The sequence below is a fragment of the Triplophysa dalaica genome, chromosome 17 (genome assembly GCF_015846415.1).
Source record: "Triplophysa dalaica isolate WHDGS20190420 chromosome 17, ASM1584641v1, whole genome shotgun sequence".
NCBI lineage: Eukaryota > Metazoa > Chordata > Actinopteri > Cypriniformes > Nemacheilidae > Triplophysa > Triplophysa dalaica.
This window is the reverse complement of record NC_079558.1, coordinates 8,727,934-8,748,562: the sequence shown is the minus strand read 5'-3', so window position 1 is coordinate 8,748,562 and position 20,629 is coordinate 8,727,934. Positions and strand designations below refer to the sequence as shown.

The following is a 20,629-nucleotide window of genomic DNA, read 5'->3' as shown; positions in this document are numbered from 1 at the left end:
CGTCTATAGAGACTGTGAAGAAAACTGGCCTCTGAGGTCACCGGTAGCCGTAGGCATAAAACAATGCTTAGCAGGCAATAGAAAGTATTGCTGTAGAATAAATACATTTTGGTGTTTTTATGCATTGGTTAACATTAAAACTGTGCCTAGGAGCATGAATTTCATGAAATATTTATCGGGTTTGCATCAGATTTATAAGTAAAAAAGTATTCAAAAAGAGACTACTAGCCAGCAACTGTTTGCAATTTCTGAACAATGAACACGCTGAAAAAGGCAAATATTTTGGCTGAAATATTTCTGACTGTATCAGTAATGTATAATGACTTATTCGACTTATTCTCTAATTTAAGTAGTCTCCCACTAAGAGGCTGGAAAATGCTTCTCAATTACGCTTTGGGTATAATTTTAACTGGCACGGCACTGCAGCCTTCATCACTTGATAAAGTCACCAGTCAGAAAAGCCTTGACATTTCTTTCAGAAGGTAATAAGAACCACGATTTGTGTGGCAACAAAATAAGCATGAGCTTGACAGGCAAATCCGCAGTAATTAATGATTATAATTTCTTTTCCCCCCTTGCGGCAGTCATCTGATAATCCAACAATAATAAAACTTAAGTGTCAACGGTCTGTCAGGGCAAACCGAGGCATAACCCTGGCACCAGAAGGCCAACTCTGTATTTAAAACATTACTTCTCTTGACAGATTGTTTTGGTTTTATTCAAAAATTATTTTAATGCGGTTGTATTTGTACGCTATAGTTTTAGGTACTTGATGATTGGAAGCCTTGTTCCTTAACCTTAAATTATAGACACGATAAGAATGTGTGTAAATTATTTAAACCATTGCAAACATCGTAACTGAAGCAAAATATAATAATTGCGCTGCCTGGTACACCTTAATGTGAACTGTCTGGAGAACTGTAGTTTTTTTTTGAGTATGGATCCCATTTGTCAAAAAAAGGAAAGTCACTTTAGTCATTTAATTGATTTTTTATTTATAATGTTAGACAATAAACACCCCAGTCTTAGTGAAAGCTAGAGAAATTCCAATCCGAGTTTGTAAAATTAAATAAAATATACAAAAGAGTGGTGTCAATGTAGGAACTTCTCCAGTGCTTAAACTCGAACGAAATCCAACTTTTTGTGATGGTCACAGTTGGGTCTGTGTTTTTAAGAACTGTTTTCCATACACGCTTACAAAGCTCTGAGAATGTAAATTGAACCAAATGGGTTGGGACCGTGCCTGTCCTTGAAATGAGAACAGAGAGAAAGAATATTAAAACTTAAAACGGCCAACACATTCGCAATATCTCCCGACCGCTGGCTGTTTTGCATTCAAAAGCAAGCAAGCTTTTAAGCTTTATTTGGCTGTCTGTCTCTGTAACATTCAACACATCTCCACCTAGCTCCTCTGAAGTAGCTCTTCTGAAGATTACGTTTGACTCGTGCTTATGGCACCCAGGGGAAAGTTGCCTTGCTGTAGATGCATTGCAACACCTCGGAGTTAATTCATGCCTCATTCTCCCTGATCCATGAGGCCGGACTCATTCACAAACTGCAAATGAAACACCAATGATGAAATGAGTGCTAAAATATGCAAGGTGTTTCTTAGAATTTTCTCCTAAAGCTTGCATTTTTACTTTGCCTTCGCCGTCGCCATCTGTGGTTGAGACATAAAATTGCTAGTTGCTTTGACTGGAAGAATAAATGGCCTTGATAAACATTCATGTTTAATACATATTAAATAAAAAGTGTGACGCACAAACCCCAATTTAGCAAACTAAATTTTACAGCAATGCTATGCAAAATTAAACTTTTAATTTTGAATTTTTAGAACAAGTTAGTATTTTCTTCTGGAAAACCTATTTATTATTGAAAACTATGCTTAAGCGAATGGGAAACAGAGTATTTCCAGAATATCCCTTCTGTGATTTGTGTCTCTGCAGCTGTATAGTTTCATCAACACCCACTGACACTAAAAAGAAAATGATGCTGTTTGCTGGGGCTGTCAAACTATTCATCACAATTAATCGTTTCCAGAATAAATGTTTGTGTTTACTAAAGTAATATGCAAAGTACACAGACATATAATATGTTTTTATAAACACATACATGTATATACTTAAGAAAAATAAAAATATATATAAATATTTATCATTTAAATTATTGTTTAATATAAATAAATACAATACACACACTTTTATTCTGGATGCGATTAATCGCGTTTAATCGTTTGAGAGCTCAACTGTTTTCATCAGTATCCCAAAAGAAGTCACACACTGGAACTTCTAAACAAGACATAAACATTAAAGATCAAATAAAGTAAACCTGAAATCCCAAGCCAAATCAGACCCGACGGCTCGGCATATTGTTACTAGTACTGTTAAATCGATTAATCACAACGATTAAAACTGTTTTTAAATCAAAGAGTATAAATATATATTACATTTTTTAAATATGTATGTTTGTGTATTTATAAATATAAATAAATACAATACACACACACACATATATATTTTATATAAACACAAACGTTTGTTTTGGAATAGATTAATTGTGATTAATCAATTTGAAAGCCCATTATTGTTATTTTTACTGAATTTTGAACACATCATTTTTATGTACTTGTTTCAAGATACAGTAGATTTATTTTAAGATTTATTTTTACCTTGAGCAATGTCTCTTTAAAAATCCTGCAGAAGTGGTTTCAGCTCTTTATTCCCCCGTTACCTTGAATAAAAGAATGTAGGAACAAAATGTAACAGCACATTAAAACTGCACTACATTTCAGTTAATCTTGGAAGAGCGGACAAACGATTGAAAATCTTTCCACTGTGATTTGATATTAGTCTGTTTAATGTTTCCCATTCCATCTCACATGCTTCAGCACCACTCAATAAAGTCACTCATCACATTGGGTGAATAGATGTGTTTAGTGTTATTACAGACTGAGCCAGCGCTCTGTTGAAAATATTGCACAGTCTTTTAAGTAGTTTGTGTACATCACGATGCACAAAAAATCCATACATCCGTCCATCGATGTATCTATGGATTCTTTTATAGCAGCTTTCCTGCTCGGACTTTTAATTGGATTGCCACAATTAAAAGTGTTTTATTATAAGAAATGCATTTTATGTGATGATGATGCGCATTTGAAAAACATTTCAATACGCTATTTTTGCATAACAGTTGTTGTAAATTAAACCACGGTGCTAGACCTATGAAAAATGATGTACAATCGAATACATAAACATTAAATAGATAATGTTTCTTTGAAATAATGCATTTGTTGAATTGTCCAGAAGCCCACACATTTTGGTTTTATCACCCCCTCTTTCACCCTTTCATTAATTTCCAATTATCAATTGTAGAAAAATAACACATTACTGTCACTGTTCACTTCTCAACAGCCCAAGTAAATTTCCTCATTAAAATCCCATTTTCCCATACGCTAAATATAGCAAAGTACCACGTCAAAAAGTCAGACAGAAATCAACTTTCACCGTAACAAATTCTCCTTGGTTTATGATGTCACACAGGCTAAATTGCACAAAGAAAAAATAATAAAACGCCACATCCCCCTCTTCAAATAGATTCTGACTGTGTTCCACTTAGGTAATGGGCAATTGGACGTTTCCATTGAAGTCATGCCGTATGCTCCGGCCCTCTCGCACACCAGCTACATACTCCTTTACGGGGTAGCTTAACTCTCACGTAATCAAATCAGATGGCTCTTTGTACTCCCGGCCATTTCGTTTATTTGCTTTATGAGTGCACGCTCTGATTCATCTGCTATCGGATGGCGGTTCCAGGCGACTGCTTTTCATTTGTCCATTTAGCGCCGTCCACCTCTCTTTCTCCTATCGACTTGCTGTCTTCATATTTCGCCCATCGTAGGTCTAAGCCAGCTATCACACAATAAAGAGCTTGTCAGAGGGCCCACCAGAGGCACAGGCTGTCTCCTATTGTAGCAGAGACACCTCTCCTCGGTCTGACAGATCCGTCTGCGTGTGTGCGTGCCTCCTGAAAAACATTTCCTGCTACTGTTTAACACCTCTCCTCTGTCGACAAATAACACAAAACCAATGGATATGGTAAGATAAGCATCTTTGCCGGTCGTCAATTTTTTTGTAACAAATTTGTACCGAGATAGAAGAGAAGTGTGGTACAGGTTTTCATAAGGGACATTTCAGATGCCCTTATTTGTGAAAACAATATATCGTTGATGTCCTTCTGAAACCTTGGATGTCCAAATTAACTTTGTTTAAGGGAATGAAAAGACTTTCTGTACTTTTTAAATGCTTGAATACTGTGTTGATCACATTTCTCTTTTTAACACTTTTAATATACTTAGATTCTGGTGTTTTAAAGAAAATTTACTTGAGGAACAAGAAATGTGTAGAATGGGCAAAATAAATCAACCCATCATGGTACCTATCAGGAAGCTTGAAAAAGCAACAGAAAGTTTACGATAAAGTCTAATCTGAAATCTTCGTAAACAACCAGAACCCGACATTATAGCGCTGTGACGATTTACCGTACAATTCCTTTGCACAGTTTCTCAATGAATTACAGTTAAATGCCGCCACATCTGAATGAAAGAGGGCGCTCTCGCGCAGAAACTCCGAATAAGCGCCGCAGGCCCACGGAAGAAGTACACTTTTCACATGTAAACTGTGTCCCAATTCGATGGCTGTGACTTTCTAAGGTCGCAGACTTAAAAAAAGGGGTCTCTGTCTTTGCAGCCCCCAAACTCCACAAAGTGAACCAAAACAAGAGGGTCTAGCCGAGTTACGTCACCTGCTGCTCCTGTCACGTGGTGATGAGAAACATTTCTGACTTTTAAAAACAGACACGGAACCTTAAAACAAGGAAACAAGGTCTCATTTTGAGGCTGCCTTTGAAGCAGCCTTCCAAATGGGACAGCCTTACCAGCCTTCAGTCGCGCTCTTATGACACATTCGGCCTTTCACAGGGCCAAAATTTTGGGACAAAGCTGTAGTTCCAGGAAATGCCAAAGGGCATATTTTATCGCTGTTCTTCGCACCTTTTTGCGTATTTTTATGATAATATATTACATTTATAATGATGATGTTTGAAAAGTGTTGCTTTTTCAAATGCACGTTATAAACCGGTTAAATCTCGCAGTGATTTTAGATCGAGCAGCATTTCCTATCGATCAAAGAGCCGTAGTTCATGGAAGAGCTGTGCATAAGACATAAAATCCTTTAAAGAAGCCTTTGCAATTTCAGAATCGTAGACAGGTATGATTAATGTGAATCACGATGCATTGCCCTTGCACATTTGCTGTCATCACTGCAGTGAAAGAGAAAACATAACAAATGTTTCTTTATCTCATCTTTATGAAAAAAAATACATTCTTGGTGAGTAAAGTAACAACTTCATAAAATCTAGTAGTGACTTCAAAGGTCCGGTGTATGAAATTTAGTGGCATCTCGTGGTAAGGTTGTGAATTGCAATCAAGGACTCACTGCACCCCTCACTTTCGAAGCACTACGGCGGCTGACACAGACGTAAGATGTTGCAATGTTTTTACTTTGTTTGCCGAAGAAGATAACGTATTTACGAAATGCCCTCTGTAGAGCGGTTTGTGCGTTTAGGGCTATTGTAGAAACAACATGGTGGATTCCATGTAAGGGGACCCTTTTGTAAATGGAAGTAGCTCATTCTAAGGCCATCAAAACATTACGCTTCCTTATGTAATGTCTTTATACACTTAAGACAGTTATACATATTATATTGCATTTTATTCCATACATCCTACAGAATTACACACAGTACCAAACGTTAGTTATGAAAGGCCATTGTGGATATGCAGTATATTGGAGAAGGCATTAAGTCTATAAAAACTTATTTTTGAAGAACAAGAAGGTCATTAAGGATCTAAGTCTGTTTTATTACCAACGGCACCTGCAGGTGACCGCTCGCTGTCATCTCTCACATTTGTTTCCCCGCTGGGTGAGGAACAAACGGAATGATTTTAATGTTTAGAAAAACAGACACTTATAAGTACTTTTTCGGTTATTTTTCATTTTAAATGAATTCTGTGAATGCATTTGAGGTTCATCTACCATTAGAATGGATTGTTGACAGATTGGCACGGTTATAGCGTTTAGATGCATATTTCCCATTGTGGCTTTATTGTGTATATGCATATACTCTATACATGTGTGTAAGTGTCTGTTTGCGTGTGTACGTACGTGCGTGTGCAGATAGAAAGCTAGATTGGTAGACAGACGGACAGACAGATAAAAAATGACTTATTTCTGTTATAAAGAAATGTAGATGTAAACAAATACTGTAGATTTGTCCCCAAAGCAGTTTGCTCCTTGTCCAGTCTGTACCCGTGGGTTTAAATCCATGGATTTTGGCGGCTCTCGAGTGGAAAGCTCACATCTAATACTGCTTACCAAAATGTATCTTCTGCACTCCTAATCTCTGTGGAAGGTGTACAGCTTCAGCCAGCCGAAAACTGCTGGTTAGAAAGTTAGGAGAAAACACCAGCTTCACACAAAATCTGATCAAATTAACATTCGCGCCGTAATCGCATTTCTCGATTAAGTTTATAGACGATCTGTCACTCCCGGAGTCTGCTTTTGCATATTTCATAATTACGATCAGCCACACAGTTTTTAATTTTTTTAAATGAAAACCACACAGCGGGCTAAAAGGGGGTCGACTTGAAAACATTTGTTTACAACATGCAGTCGATGGATAAGATATATTTAAAAAACATGTACTGAATGCAAATTTGCATTGTTATTTTATAACAATTGTTCTCAGCACAATGTAATCTTTGTGTTTCCACACTTGTTTTTATCAGACGCGCGAAGAGACCTTTTCACCTAACTAAACCCTCATGCGTTTTAAACTCTTTCTTAAGGACTCGGTTCACATGAGGAAGATTACCAGCGCCTCACAATGAATTCACATTTACGTTTGACCGACGTTTTCAAACAAAGGAGGCGGCAGCTGTTTACCTGCGATTGTGATTTGCAGCCATCTGTAATGACAAAAAACTTCGGCTGTTATCCAAATCGACTCTTAGCTTGGCACAAAACCAACTCATTTCAACTGACGTGTTGGTTTTTCATATTTGTTTGAGGCGCAAACGGGATTTTCTGTAATTACAGAGCAAATTATAATTTATCTGTAATTATTCCCAATTATGCTCGTATTTCAAAATTCCTCAAGTATGGATTTCATTTCACAACATCTGCATAGCTGACACTGAGTCGACATAAATAACTCATCATTTCTGCAAAAAAGAGCTAAGACAGTCGTTGATAATTCTGTATTAAAGCTGACAGTCTTCTGTGATGGTGTACAAATTACATTTAGGAATCCCTTAGTGCACTTACATTTTATGAGTATGTGCATTTGCCGGAAATCAAATTCATGACCGTTGTGTTGGATTACAGGAAATCTATGTTTTATGCTTTGAACAAACAAACGTTGATTGACAAGAACTAAAAATACAATAATCACCTTTGATTTTGTTCACACAGGTGCAGCTTATACATTACAACCATGAACTGTACACAAACTACACAGAGGCTGCTAAAAGTCCAAATGGATTGGTGATAGTGTCAATATTTATGAAGGTAAGTACATGCCTATTCATAGTGACATTACAGAAAGTATTTTAGGTTGTCTTATTGGACATTTGTTGCACAGGAAGGTGAATACGGATTGACACGGATGTCTAAATCACCTTATTGTGATGAATACAAATTATAGCTTGATTAGAATCTCAATAGATTCAATAAATAAATAACTACTCCAGACACAATCAGCCATGCAATTAACAGACCGCTGGCAAACTCCCTGTCACTCTGGAAGGACAAGGTTACCAAAGAACTTTTCTCCTCCTTGTTAAATGTCTGTGAAGAGACGCGTCTGGAGAGCTGTTACAGCCCATTACCTTATTTCCCCCCTCAGGCCTGGAGTTCAAGCTAAGCTAATTAACCCATTCAACGTCAGTGGCAGGCGCAGACATCTTTGCCCTGGATGTGAGCCTGGTGCAGTCACCTCTGCTGCCTGACCATATGGACTGTGCCTAGTTCATGCACTCACTCCATCACTCAGTACCCAGAATTATGAGGCTTTGCCATTAAAACCTAATATAATCGTTAATAATTATAATAACAATAATAATAAAGACCCTTGTGAAATATTCAGATATACTCAGAAACAATGAAATCGTCACATTGGAATTATAAGGTTCTGACATTTTGTTGACAATGGCGCTTATTAGAGTAAAAAAAGCTTGCAGCGTTGTGGTTACAAATAGCAGCTGACAATGACTTCAGAGGCAGCGTTTGTGCACGAAGGCCGCTCAGCTTTATAGTAAACAGAGAGCATCTTTGCAATAACCAGTCACATATTATAAAACTACAATACTAACTTCTCGCTAGAAAGAAATGGAATCGAATGTTATTGAAAGTAAAAAAATGTTTCTTACATTTAAACAAAACTATGCTTCGCTGTTGCATCCGCCATTTTATTTTTTCGAGCTTTATCCTGCTTGACCAATCAGCTTCCTCGCATGTTGTTATGGAAGCAAAAGGTCTCGCTACTAACTACTCGCTTGTCATTGGTTAGCTGTGAAAAAGGTGCTTGACTAGGGCAATTTTTCCACAGTCTTCAAAAGACGCTCTGAGCTGAAGAAAACGATGACGCCACTGGGATTTAAAAAAGCGATCAGGACTTTTATTTAAACACGGTTTACTCGATTGGATTATAATGTAAAACAGAAAAAAGCAGCTTCAAAAAAGAAGTCAAATCTGAACAAATATTTACATTATGTGATGTATTTTTTCCTAACGTTGTTGCATGCATTGTTGGACATTTTATTTTATCCCCATAGACTACATCATTTTGGCCAAGCGGTTCTGACTATGTTAAAGAGCGGTTATGATATTTGTATATGATATTTACAGCAAAAAGATAAAGAATTGACTTTTGGGGTATTTTTCATAAGAGACTTTCTTTATGTTCGAGTTCAGGATCATTTCTCATTGGCTCACTGTTTGTCCTCACCTGTCATTGATGTGACAGAGCAGAAGCACTTAAGGTACCAAGGTAAGGTACCACACGCTGTGTTCACTTTTATGGCGTCACACGTTCAGGAAAGGCTCCAATATGAGTCTAATAGTATGAATGGAAGGGATACCAAAATGTGCACCATCATTTTAGGGGGAAGCAACAAAATGGAGGAGGATGAGTTTGAACCACACGTTCGCATTGTGGCATAAACAGCTACGTGTAAGAATAAATTGTTAGCAGAAGCAAAAATGTTCCCGGTAAGGCAAAAACATTGATCGTGACGGATAGTAAAAACTAATCTTTTTCATAGCCACATTCGTTTCACACGCTGTGCAGTCGACCCTAATTATTTCTTGAAAGAGAGAGATAATAGCTTGCTGCTGCCTCTGGTTCTTTCGCAGAATGTCTTGAAAAGATGCGAGCAAGACTTTTAGACCTTTTTAGACCGTTCACTCGATGAACAGGTCAAAAGAGAAGACATTTGAGTTGTAGTCCCAAGGCACACTTCTTTTAATCGCTGAAAATGAAAGTGCTTCAAATTAGCAATGAAAGGAGCAGTATTGAAGAATAGTTAGACTTGATAACTTGTCCTTGTTGGTTCTGTCAACGCTGTCTTACTAAAATTGTTAAATGCAGCCACAACTTTTGAACAACTTTTTTACCTTAGTGTGTCATAAGTGATTGTTTAACAAACTGCTGTTTTCGACACATAGATTGTTTTCTAGTTTCATTTGTGGTATTTTGTGCATCTGCTCAGTCATCTGTTAAAGTTTAATGCCGTCACCTCAGTTGAGATATTGTATTCTTGCCAGGTAAATAAAGCTTTGATTGTGAAAACATAATTATATCTTACACTTCTCAAGAGATGTTTCGTTTCTCCCGTTTCATTTCTTCAGTCGTGTTGTCTTCCTTTCAGAAATCAAGTTGTCAGTAATAATCTGTTCTGTTTTCTCAACTCTTTTCCCCTGTCTACACCTCCATTTCTCTTCTCTCCTATCTATCACTGTCCTTCTCTCTTCGCTCTACCCTTCCTGACACCTGTTCTGTTTCAGATATCTGAGACTTCAAACTCATTTCTGAATCGAATGTTGAACAGAGACACCATTACAAGAATAACATATAAGAGTAAGTAAAACACGAATGATATTGTTGACCGTAATAATTACTGTCTCTGATGAACTCTGTTTTGTCTTTCAATTTAAATGTGATATTAATTATTACAATTATTAAAATCATGGTTACTGTCAATACCAGTATAATGCGAGACCCTTATTTTAAATCAGCAATTAAATCATGTATCAACGGCAATAAAGTTACCGCTAATAACAGTTTATTTAAGGTTGCTACAGCCAATTCACATGTGCGGTGAAGTTTCTGAAAGATATGCTATGCGCATTTGTATTTGTCTATTAACTCAGTCGACGCCAGCCTTTTTAAAAAAAGTTGCCAGCCTATGCCAGCGTTTTTTAACATTTTCTTTAATGTTTTAACTTTAATTTAATTTAACTTTAATGGCTCACTATATATTTTCTGTAAAGAATATATCGACAAACAATATGTCAAATGAAAGAACAGAGTCTTAACATTTTAATCAAAAGAAACCGTATTCTTCTATCTTCATTTGTTCGTTTTTCATCACTCCGTAGATGTGGGTAGGTTTCTTCAAAAATGCATCATTTTGATTAAACAGATGAGATAATTAAAGTTTTTTGTCAAAGATTCTGCCCAGATTACACTCCGAACAATCATTAAAAACCGCTAAAACATATACGTTCTGGGATTCTGTACTTTTTCCCAAAGGTGTGTAATAGCGCCACCTGCTGTACAACAGTAGAAACACTGATTGCCGTAAAAACTCGTCTTTGGCGGGAAAGCGTTTTTTTTAAAAATGACGAGATAACTCGTCAATGGCGGTGAAAGAGTTAAATGTATATAATAGACTACTTCGCGCGATGTAAACGCTGGTCAAGAAAGACTTTTATGGATTTTTATTTAATATTATTTTTTAATTGTACATATTTAATAAAAATATATTTGTTTAACATTTTGACTCGGTCATAAATGTTCTGTTAGTTTTGTTCTGTTGAAACGTTTGAGTAGTGTTAAAAACTGAACCAGAAAGTTCTTCTGGAACAGCGTTGTTTTAACCGTGAACCGGTTAAAAAACTATTATAATATGTGACGATTGGAGTCGGTTGAGACGTTAAAAAAAATCGCAGTACATATTTTGAACAACAGGGGCCACTGTTTTTCTGCAGACTTGGTAAACGTGGATATGCTGATATTTCTTAAAAAAAAAAATTAGGAAAAGCATAGACAAAGTCTTAGTTTGTTTATATTGAAGAGACGTTTGTATTACTCATTTTTTTATTTGATTTGTTTTAAAACTGAAATTTAGTTTTGTTATTTGACATAAAATATATTTTTCTTTTACAAAGAATTGTGCAGCGTTAGAGAAATAATAAAAGGGCATTTGTTCATTTTTAAATTTCCTCAACTCATTCTGTAAAAAAATCATGATTAAATAACATCGCGAGATCAGAATCGTAAATCTCATCGTGAGCTGAGTGAATCTTTACATTCCTAATGCATGCAGTAAACTACATTTTTGTTATAGTTTAAAATGAAGTAAAATTGTTGTCATTTAGTTTCAGTTGTGGCAGAATATTAAAACGAATCACAAGTGAAGGTTTAACTCGCAGGTTCAAGTTTTAATCACTCATTTGTTCAGCCTTGTTTAAAAATGTAATGAAGCGAGATGTCAAACATCAAAATGAAACCTAAATCAATAACTCCTGTTTTTTATTTAAACTCATTGTTACGTCATCTTTATTAGTGCAGCACTTACATAAAGCAAACAACATTTTTGCTAATTGTGTAAGCACTGCACAATGTTTCGTCATTGTTCTATATATACTGTTTTGTAAATCAAAATCTCGTCTTGAGACTTCTTTGAGAGCGAGACGAAGGTGTTGAGAAAAACGCATCTTCTTCAGTCGAACCACATCTTGGTTTTGGAATATTTTATGGCCTACACTAGAAATGCAGTGTAGTGGAAATCTTCCGTGGCATTTTTCACACCAAAGGGACTTTTGTAAGAAGGCCCTTCATAATTGAATTAATAGGGGTGAGGAAAGTGTTGATGAATAGATTAAACGTTCTGACCCCTGGTGGTTGGTGCATATCCCAGAGGCCTCAGCGGTGCATGAACACAGGCCGGCGGAGCTCAGGGATGACTCGACAGTCTTACTGTGGGAGGGCAGAGGAGCGTGGGCTTTGACAGCTGTCAGAACACCCCACCGTGTCTCCACGGCCTCCCGCTCTGTTCCCAGTTGAATCTCTGGAAACGCACTAGCAGCCCTCACTTCAGCGCTATGGAGCTAGCGCATGTATTTTTCAAACATATCGCCCTCCCCCACAGCCAAAAGGAATTATTTATGCCACCAAAGCCATCAAAGTTCTGTGCGTTGATGCTGGTTGAATTGCGAACATTCAGGATTTTTCCAAGCCTCATATAAAGTGGCAATCAATGGAATAGAGACAGAATAATGAACTATTTCCTCTGGCTGACGTGAGTCGGAAGCCATTACTGGTCTGTTGTCAGCGGAAGGTGAGTTCAATATGTCCTGCGCTTCATAAATTCAGCGTTGCATTATCTAATGCAGACCACTATTGTGAAGTCAAAATAACACGAGCTGTCACTGGCCGTTCTACAAATCAAAGGCGAAGCATAAACAGAACAAAGGTTGGAGCATCTGCGAGCCAAGAAACTGGAAAATTATCTTTTATCTCTTATAGTTGTTCTGTTGCTGCTGTAATTTCAAGACTTATTACGTTTAAAAAATGTGCCTGCAAAGTACGAGGTTGGGTTAAGGATTTATTGTGATTACTCAAAGAACACATCTGTTGCTATAAAATGACTCTCAAGATAAAAATAATTGAATGCATTACGTTCTCTTGTTTGGTGTAGACGATGCATATCTTCTCTCGGGGCTAAACATCGAGGAGGTGTATCCGGAGACATCGAGTTTTATCACTTATGAAGGATCGATGACAATCCCACCCTGTTACGAGACCGCAACTTGGATTCTGATGAACAAACCCATATACGTCACAAAGATGCAGGTAGATGAATAAAGACTCTACTCTATAGAGTGAAATGTGTCAACTGACGCAGCAAAAACATCCACAGGTGTGCTGGTGGGTGTCGCGTAATAAATAGGTTTTGGAAACATCTGCTCCCTTGACTGGTTTTGATGAGTGTGTTAGGATTGGATTGACTGTGTGATAATTGCCTGACCTGTCATCAGAGAACAGGATTGAAATCTTTGCTCCTTCCGTGTTATTCCGGCAGATGCACTCCATGCGGCTGCTGAGTCAGAACCAGCCCTCGCAGATATTCCTGAGCATGAGCGACAACGTGCGCCCGGTGCAGCCACTGAACAACCGCTGCATCCGCACCAACATCAATTTCAGCATGCAGGGCAAGGACTGTCCCAACAACAGGGCACAGAAACTGCAGTATCGAGGTCAGTCTCTGTTTCTGTCATTACTCTGCCTGCTCTGAATTAGAGAGGAAGACAGCGCATTAAACTTGAATTTAGCTCAAATTCTCGAAGACAACATTGATGCCCAGGCAGAATGGATAAATGTATTATGTCGGTCAATGAACATTGAGGTTATTGAGGAAGAATTAGGGAGCTGAAGATTCAAGTATATTCAAGTATTACACATATTTATTTGAAATACAGCTGTACATGATAATATATGTTTAGGTTTTCAATAATCACATTTAAGGGGATACTTGACTAGCCAATCAAAATTTCCCCATGTTTTACTCACCCTTAAGGCATCCTGACTGAAAATGGTAGAGCGGAAGAATGGGAGTGAATGGGTGTAGACTTTTTTAAGCTCTTTGGTTCACACACAATCGAGAGATGACGGAAGGTAGACATCAACAATAATACCATTGTCAATATGGATATTTCTCTTAAACAAGCGCATCGACTCGCTTCAGAAGACCTTTGTTAAGACCACGGAGCCGTGTCGAGCAGTTCTTTGATCGATGGATGCACTTTTTGGTGCTTCAAAAAATCAACACCCGTAATGTCCCTTATACCGCTTGGAAGTAAAATGACACGTGGTATTATAACTCCAACTGCATTACTAAAGAAGAAACCATATTCAGTTAGGATGCCTGGTCTACACCAGATGTGACGCGAATAGAGACAATAGAACGAATTAGAACCCATTATAATTTTAATATTTGTCCACACCGGACATGGCGCGACAATCCCTTTAGAACAAGGCTACTACTACTCTCGTAGACAGGACCAGATTGAGATGCACACAATATGTTTATGCTTCTCCTGTTTGCAAACTGTGTTAGCCCCGTAGCACTCCAGGATCATGGACAAAAAGAACTCATATTATCTAGCCTGCTCTTATCATAGAATTTCATTATGGGGTTTTACTTGAACTGACGGATCGAACACGTTGCAGAACTAGCTCAAGAGGTTGAATTTTCCGTCCCAGGAGGTGAATGAGCGATTCCGAACCATTTCCTTCCTTTATTATAATAAACTTGTTAAAATATATAAATATCTTGGGGGTGAAGGAACAGAACGAAGCATTTAATAAGCGTTAGTTAGGCATCTGAGGTCATGTGTCTTGAGCTAGCGATGTATGCTTTGTAAAAACCAGCACAGTGAGGTGTCTGCAGGCTAATTGAATGCTAATTGAATGTTAAAATGTTGCTTGGGGGGATGAAACTTAAACTGTTGAAACTTCAACATGAACTATTGTTCATCGCTGCATTTAAAGCGATAGTTTATGCATAAATAAAAATGCTGTCATTGTTTTTTCCCCCTTACGTTTTCAACAATTTCGCTGCTTTTTTCAATGTACCGCAATAGCTTTGTGCAAGAAATGGGCTTTTTTCCCTGGAGGTGAATGTGGTCTAGGTGCACATTTCTGCAGGGAAGAATTTCAATTTTGGTCTCTTTCTTTCACGCCTAACGTATTGCTTCAGAAGAACTGGATTATAGCACAGTCGAGGATGTAAATGGTGGTTTTACTGTGTATTTTAGGTATTTTGGAGCTCGTAAGATACAAACTGCTGATGTATATCTAGAGCTATTTGTTGCTTTTGTGTTCCACTAAAGAAAGACAGCATATGGGCTGTTTGCTGTCATAAAAGGTGCACTCCTGAGCCAATCAGATTTCAGTTTAGTGCTAATAGTCTGTGTAATAAGATTCAGAGATGGAAGGAAGGAAGGAGTCGGGAACCGGAAGACATTTAATATAAATAATTAAAGCCGGCGGCCCCTCACGGCCGACCGCCGGCGAACAAAACATAAACTTAACATATGTTCGGGCCCGGTCCTCTCTCTTCGACGTTCTGGTCGCTCGTTCCTTTTATATGCTCCCTATCTCCTACGTGATTCGAGCCCGGTGTGCGCACAGCTGGCGCTCATTCACAATTACTCACCGGACTCGAACCACGGTCTCGCCCCGCCTACTCCACTACAGTCTGTTAAAGGGGTACCCAAAAAAACATGTATTCACCCTCATTTCATTGAAAACTTGTATGACTCGTATGTGGGACACAAAAGAAGATATTTTGAGAAATGTGGTTTTGTGTACATACAATGGAGGTCAATGGGGGCCAGTGTTGTTCAGTTACCAATATTCTTCAAAATATCTTCTGTGTTCAGAAGAAGAAATTCGTACAGGAATGACATGAGGGTGAATAAATGATGAAAGATTTTGTAATGTTTTTGTTCATTTTACCTTCAAGGGTTTATGCACTGAATATGTTTCATACATACCAAGGATCATAATCATCTTATTTTTCCCTTCACAGTGAATGAGTGGCTGCTGAAATAAAGCCAGGATACGGATCAGCCCAAGAACACTAAACACAAGAAAAAGAATGATGGGAAATGCTGATGGGGCAGTCAAGACTGACATATATCCCGCCAGATAGTCATGACGTTGTAAAGAATAAAGTAACCCCAGGAGAGACTTTGAACCGTTGGCAAAGAGATCCAATTTCATACATCCAGTCAACTAGTGACATACAGTTATAACAACTACTCAAATGTTTTGATACCTTTTTTGGGAAGAAAACAATTAAAAAACAACATATATTTCATAGCCTCTCCACAAATGGAACTGGATGTTTTTAGCCTTTGTACATATGGACAACTTGCTACAAATCTGGAACAAAGGGTCAGGACATTGAACCCTAAACAGCGACATCCTCAAAGCATCACTGCATTCTTAATCTTTCTGTGGGGGAGAGACCGCCGACACCATCATAGAGAAGAATGTAGGGTGATACTGTCTGTGATACAATGAGTGTCTTGGCCTTGTAAATAGAATTATTCATGCTAAAAATGAATATGTAAAGATACAAATAAACATTTAAAAAAATAATATCAGAGGGAAAAATAAATGAAAAAAGTTGATATTTTACGCTTGGCGCACTTTGAATTTCCGGAGAAGAGCTGATGCCTTTTTTTGTTTCATTGTTTACAATGGTCATACACTGTGTTTGATTAATGTTATCGGCCCAATAAATGTGTTTGGAAAGTTCACTTTTGTAAATATTTTCAATGTCTTTGTCGTTGTTTTGGGATGCTCATTCAGGCCTCACTTTCTTGTCTTTTTTTTACGCAGTATATATAGTGTGGATATCCTACGAGCTTCTTTTATTTTGATTTGCTCTGAAACCCATTAAATTGTGGTATTGGTCTAAGTGCAAAAAAGCTGATTTCTAATGGCACATTTAATGAGGTGGAATCCAGCTGAAAGAAGCGTTGCAGCATTCTCTCCTGTTGATTTGCTGTGGACTTACTTGCCTTAAGCAGATGGAGGCAGAATTGATCCCCCACCTTTTGTTTTAATTATATTTCAATCAATGAAGCATGCCTCTTGTTTTAACCCGGTGTGAGGAAAAACACCGCCTGCGAGTCTGGTATTTTATCTCCCTGCCTTACAGATGGCTAATAAAAAGATAAGGACAGGCAGAAAGTTTCAACAGCTCGAGCTCATGGTTATTGTGGCCATTTTTCTATCAAGCCCGCAGTGGAAGAAACATAATTGAACCTTTTGATAGATAAATACTCCCAGTGTTTCACTCCTGACAAATAATCACCCCGGGGCCTCCAAACACCTGTGATACAGTATATCTCAGTGGAGCAGACTCACTTTTTCTGCGCGTGATACTTGTTCCTGCCAAGGACTATAAATATCATAAAACGGGATGCGAGACACTCGGATGTTCAGAGGATATTAATAATATTCCATTAATAAGGCAATGAAAAGGTCTTGGGATTTTAAGCGTAACAGCTGCTGTGTGAAATGATATTAAAAGTCCATAGAGAAACAGATGCTCAAAGGGTCAGAGATTTCAGTCAGACAGGAGTTAAAGGACACCTAAGAACATCTATAACAACCCATAATTACAATTTGTTTTGTTGACAGCTGTCATTTTCAAAGACTTCGGGCCTCTCCTTGGGTATAATCTGGATGATTATAAAGGAGAATAACCTGTCAAATATTCTCATCCAGTGTGTTGTTTTAACAGTGGAATGTTAAATCTGGTCAAAAACACAATGTAAAGGTAACGTTTTATTTTGCATAAAGAACATAGGCTAGTTTAAAACCCAGCAGTGTGACGTTAAATAAATAAATAATTGAACCCTTTATTACGTGAATTACATTATTCCAATAATGCTTTAAAATCTCGATGGTTTCACCGGAAACAACATCAACAAATGCTATGTGGCCCAAACCTAATTTCCGGTAGACCTTCGCAAGGAATCAATAACTGTTGAGTAATTTTGATTTAATACAATTAATATGCAATAAAATATATATATAAATTAACATTAATATATGATATCTAATATAACCGTGTGCGTCCGATGAAACCATCTATACATTTAAATGGTATTCGAATCATGGTAGTAATTATGGTCTTATTTTTTAAATTAACTTTTAATGCTACTGACGCTCACAACTCACAAATATTTATATAAAAATATTATTTTTTCTCATTTAAGTAGAAACCCACACCTGCAGTACAAGCTCTCAGTCCTTTGTGATTCTCACAACCTTCACTGAATAGAGCCTATTGGTCTTTCTGAGAATGATTTCGCTCATAATTGTTGTTTGGTTAGACAAACTTCTGCCTGCTCTGTAATCCAATAAAAACAGATGGGTCAATATAGCCATACTAATGCATCCTCCTAAACACACCACATAGTTACCCTGAAAATCACATTGTGGTAACTTGAGGTGACTAGAAATGTGTGGCCCTCGACATTTTAAGTCATGGACATTTCCCCCACCTTTATTTTATCCACTTTTCCCGTTTTATTAAGTCATGTTTCAAAAAGGTCAAACACAGATTAAACTTCAGCTGTACTTGTGATCTGTTGTTTTAGTAGCTTCTGCCCTTTATTTAGCTGTAACATCTCTTTCGACAACAATCCACCTGCAAACTACTAGAGTTTTACAACTGAAATATAAAACAGGCTCAGAATTAAGCTAAAGCTCATGGCAGATATTTAATAAGCATGTCTCAATCCGTTCCCTTCAGTATTTGACACTGGCCAGGGAGACATTTCTAGGGCGTTTCATTGTCAAAATCAATCATGCACACTATAGCGTATACCACCTCAAAATTCCCAGACAAAAGAATGAGAATTAGTCAGCCCAACACAATCTCACGGGAGTTCGTATCTATTTGACTATTCTTATATGCTGGTTTAAGTATGATTTGCTCTTGCGCCAGTGATGATTGGATTTAGGGGTGTGGTTAGGGGAGGGGCTTCAGTATTTTTTCAAAAGAATCATACATTTTTGTACGAATTGACATGAAATAGCTATACTGTAATCAAGTCAGGAATTCCCGTGATGTGGTCGTGTCTTTCAAGTTGTCAGAACACAAGCACGTGTGTAAGGCTTATTTTCTGTCTTGTTTCGAAAGAGATTCACTTTATGACCTTCGATTTGTAATGTGCATGAAAGAAGGATACTATAACGTTACAAAATTATGTTTTACCAAAAGTTAGAGCTGCTATAAGATCAAAACCCTCCTCCTTAATATGTATGTATGTTAATATATGTCTGTTTTGCGAGTTTCTATAACATTTCATTTCTGAATGTTATAATATATGTACAGTATCTGTTTTTCTTAATAAAAATGCAAGACTAGCGCACATTTCATAATCACCCTGTACTTTTTAGCACTTAAAGCAGGTTGCACAACGTCATGTTATAATATAAACTTCATTTTAATCTGCCACCTGATAATCTTGCCACAGAGTCATTTGGGCCTTTGCTTGCCCTAATTCGTGAATACAGTATACAGAATCACATCATTGTACTAGCGATTGGAATGAGACCCACCATGTTGGGTCAAAACTCTTAGAACTGTTGTACAGTATTATTCTTTCTCTCTCTGCGTTTTATGAGTCAACAGATGGAATGCTCTTGCCAGCCCGTATGTTGAAGAAGTATTTTACAAGAACATGGCAACAAATGTATTTATCCCATTCACTAGGACTTTCCTTTATTTTAACATCCAAACATAGCTCAGAATGTATGTTCTCCTGTTTATCTTCTCAACATGTAGAGAAACTATCCAGCTCCACCCACTTATACCCCTCTCTTTGTTTGTCTCGTTATTTTACCCAGACTGCACTGCTTTAGCCAAAGCACTCAACACAAACTGCGTCATTTCAGAGATGTAGCGGGTAGAGTCGTCTCCAGGCTGATTTTCTTAAAGTTAATTCCCGGGCATTACATCTGAGAGCTTTGTTGTCTTTCCTATTTCTTAGACGATCGCTTGTAGGGGTCTTAACAGAAGCCGCAATTCCTTTTGGAGTGTGACGCAAATCGTGAAGAATAAAGCGTTAGTCATACGCTTCAACAAATTAGACGCCACATGATGTAAAAGAGGTCAACGGTGAGAGTCATCGCAGTTCTGCATTTATCCTAAAATATAACATGCCAGTACCCCTTCAAACATCAAACACTGCATCTAACAAGTTGGCAACCTGGATTAATGATCCGGGATGGGGGGGCTATTATTCTACCTCACCGACCGTTTCAGCGCACGCCAGGCTGAATGATAATATTTCATCCCTCAGTCTCTTTAAATCCAATTAGCTGAAAGAAAGTGCTTTGTGGCACCACGCGGCATCAATTATTCATTCCAGTTTTTACACCCAATCCATGCAGATTCCTGCGCATATTAAACGGAGGGAAAGCCGCAGCCCTGCCAGATGTGCTGATCCTGGTCATTTTCATCCGGTGCCTCTCCAGAGACATGAAAGCCCATCTTGCTAGCTCACACATACAAACATAAACACTGACTGCCCAGGACATTTATAATGCCAACACACAGAGCATTTCAGAATGCTACGGAGTTGGAAAAGGGGGTCGAGGGAGAAGTGGGATTGAAATAAATAGGATTTGCTTTAAATAGGATGAAATCAAATTAATAATAAATCTGTTTGTCAAAAATGCACACATATCCCCTTGC

General features: G+C 37.7%; 1 protein-coding gene across 2 annotated transcripts in view; it reads left to right on the top strand.

The window, feature by feature from the left end:
* Positions 1 to 16,670, top strand: part of ca10a (carbonic anhydrase Xa) — a 145,965-nt gene extending 129,295 nt beyond the window's left edge. Inside the window, exons 6-10 of one of the 2 annotated variants that reach the window (XM_056770519.1) lie at positions 7,530 to 7,625; positions 10,122 to 10,194; positions 13,040 to 13,194; positions 13,424 to 13,598; positions 15,935 to 16,670. In XM_056770519.1, the coding sequence (XP_056626497.1) occupies positions 7,530 to 7,625; positions 10,122 to 10,194; positions 13,040 to 13,194; positions 13,424 to 13,598; positions 15,935 to 15,957 (522 nt within the window). In that variant the 3' untranslated portion in view covers positions 15,958 to 16,670. Of the gene's footprint in view, positions 1 to 7,529; positions 7,626 to 9,029; positions 10,095 to 10,121; positions 10,195 to 13,039; positions 13,195 to 13,423; positions 13,599 to 15,934 lie in introns of those variants that run through there. The other variant, XM_056770520.1, reaches the window with a different exon arrangement.
* The last annotated feature ends 3,959 nt before the right edge of the window (positions 16,671 to 20,629 follow it).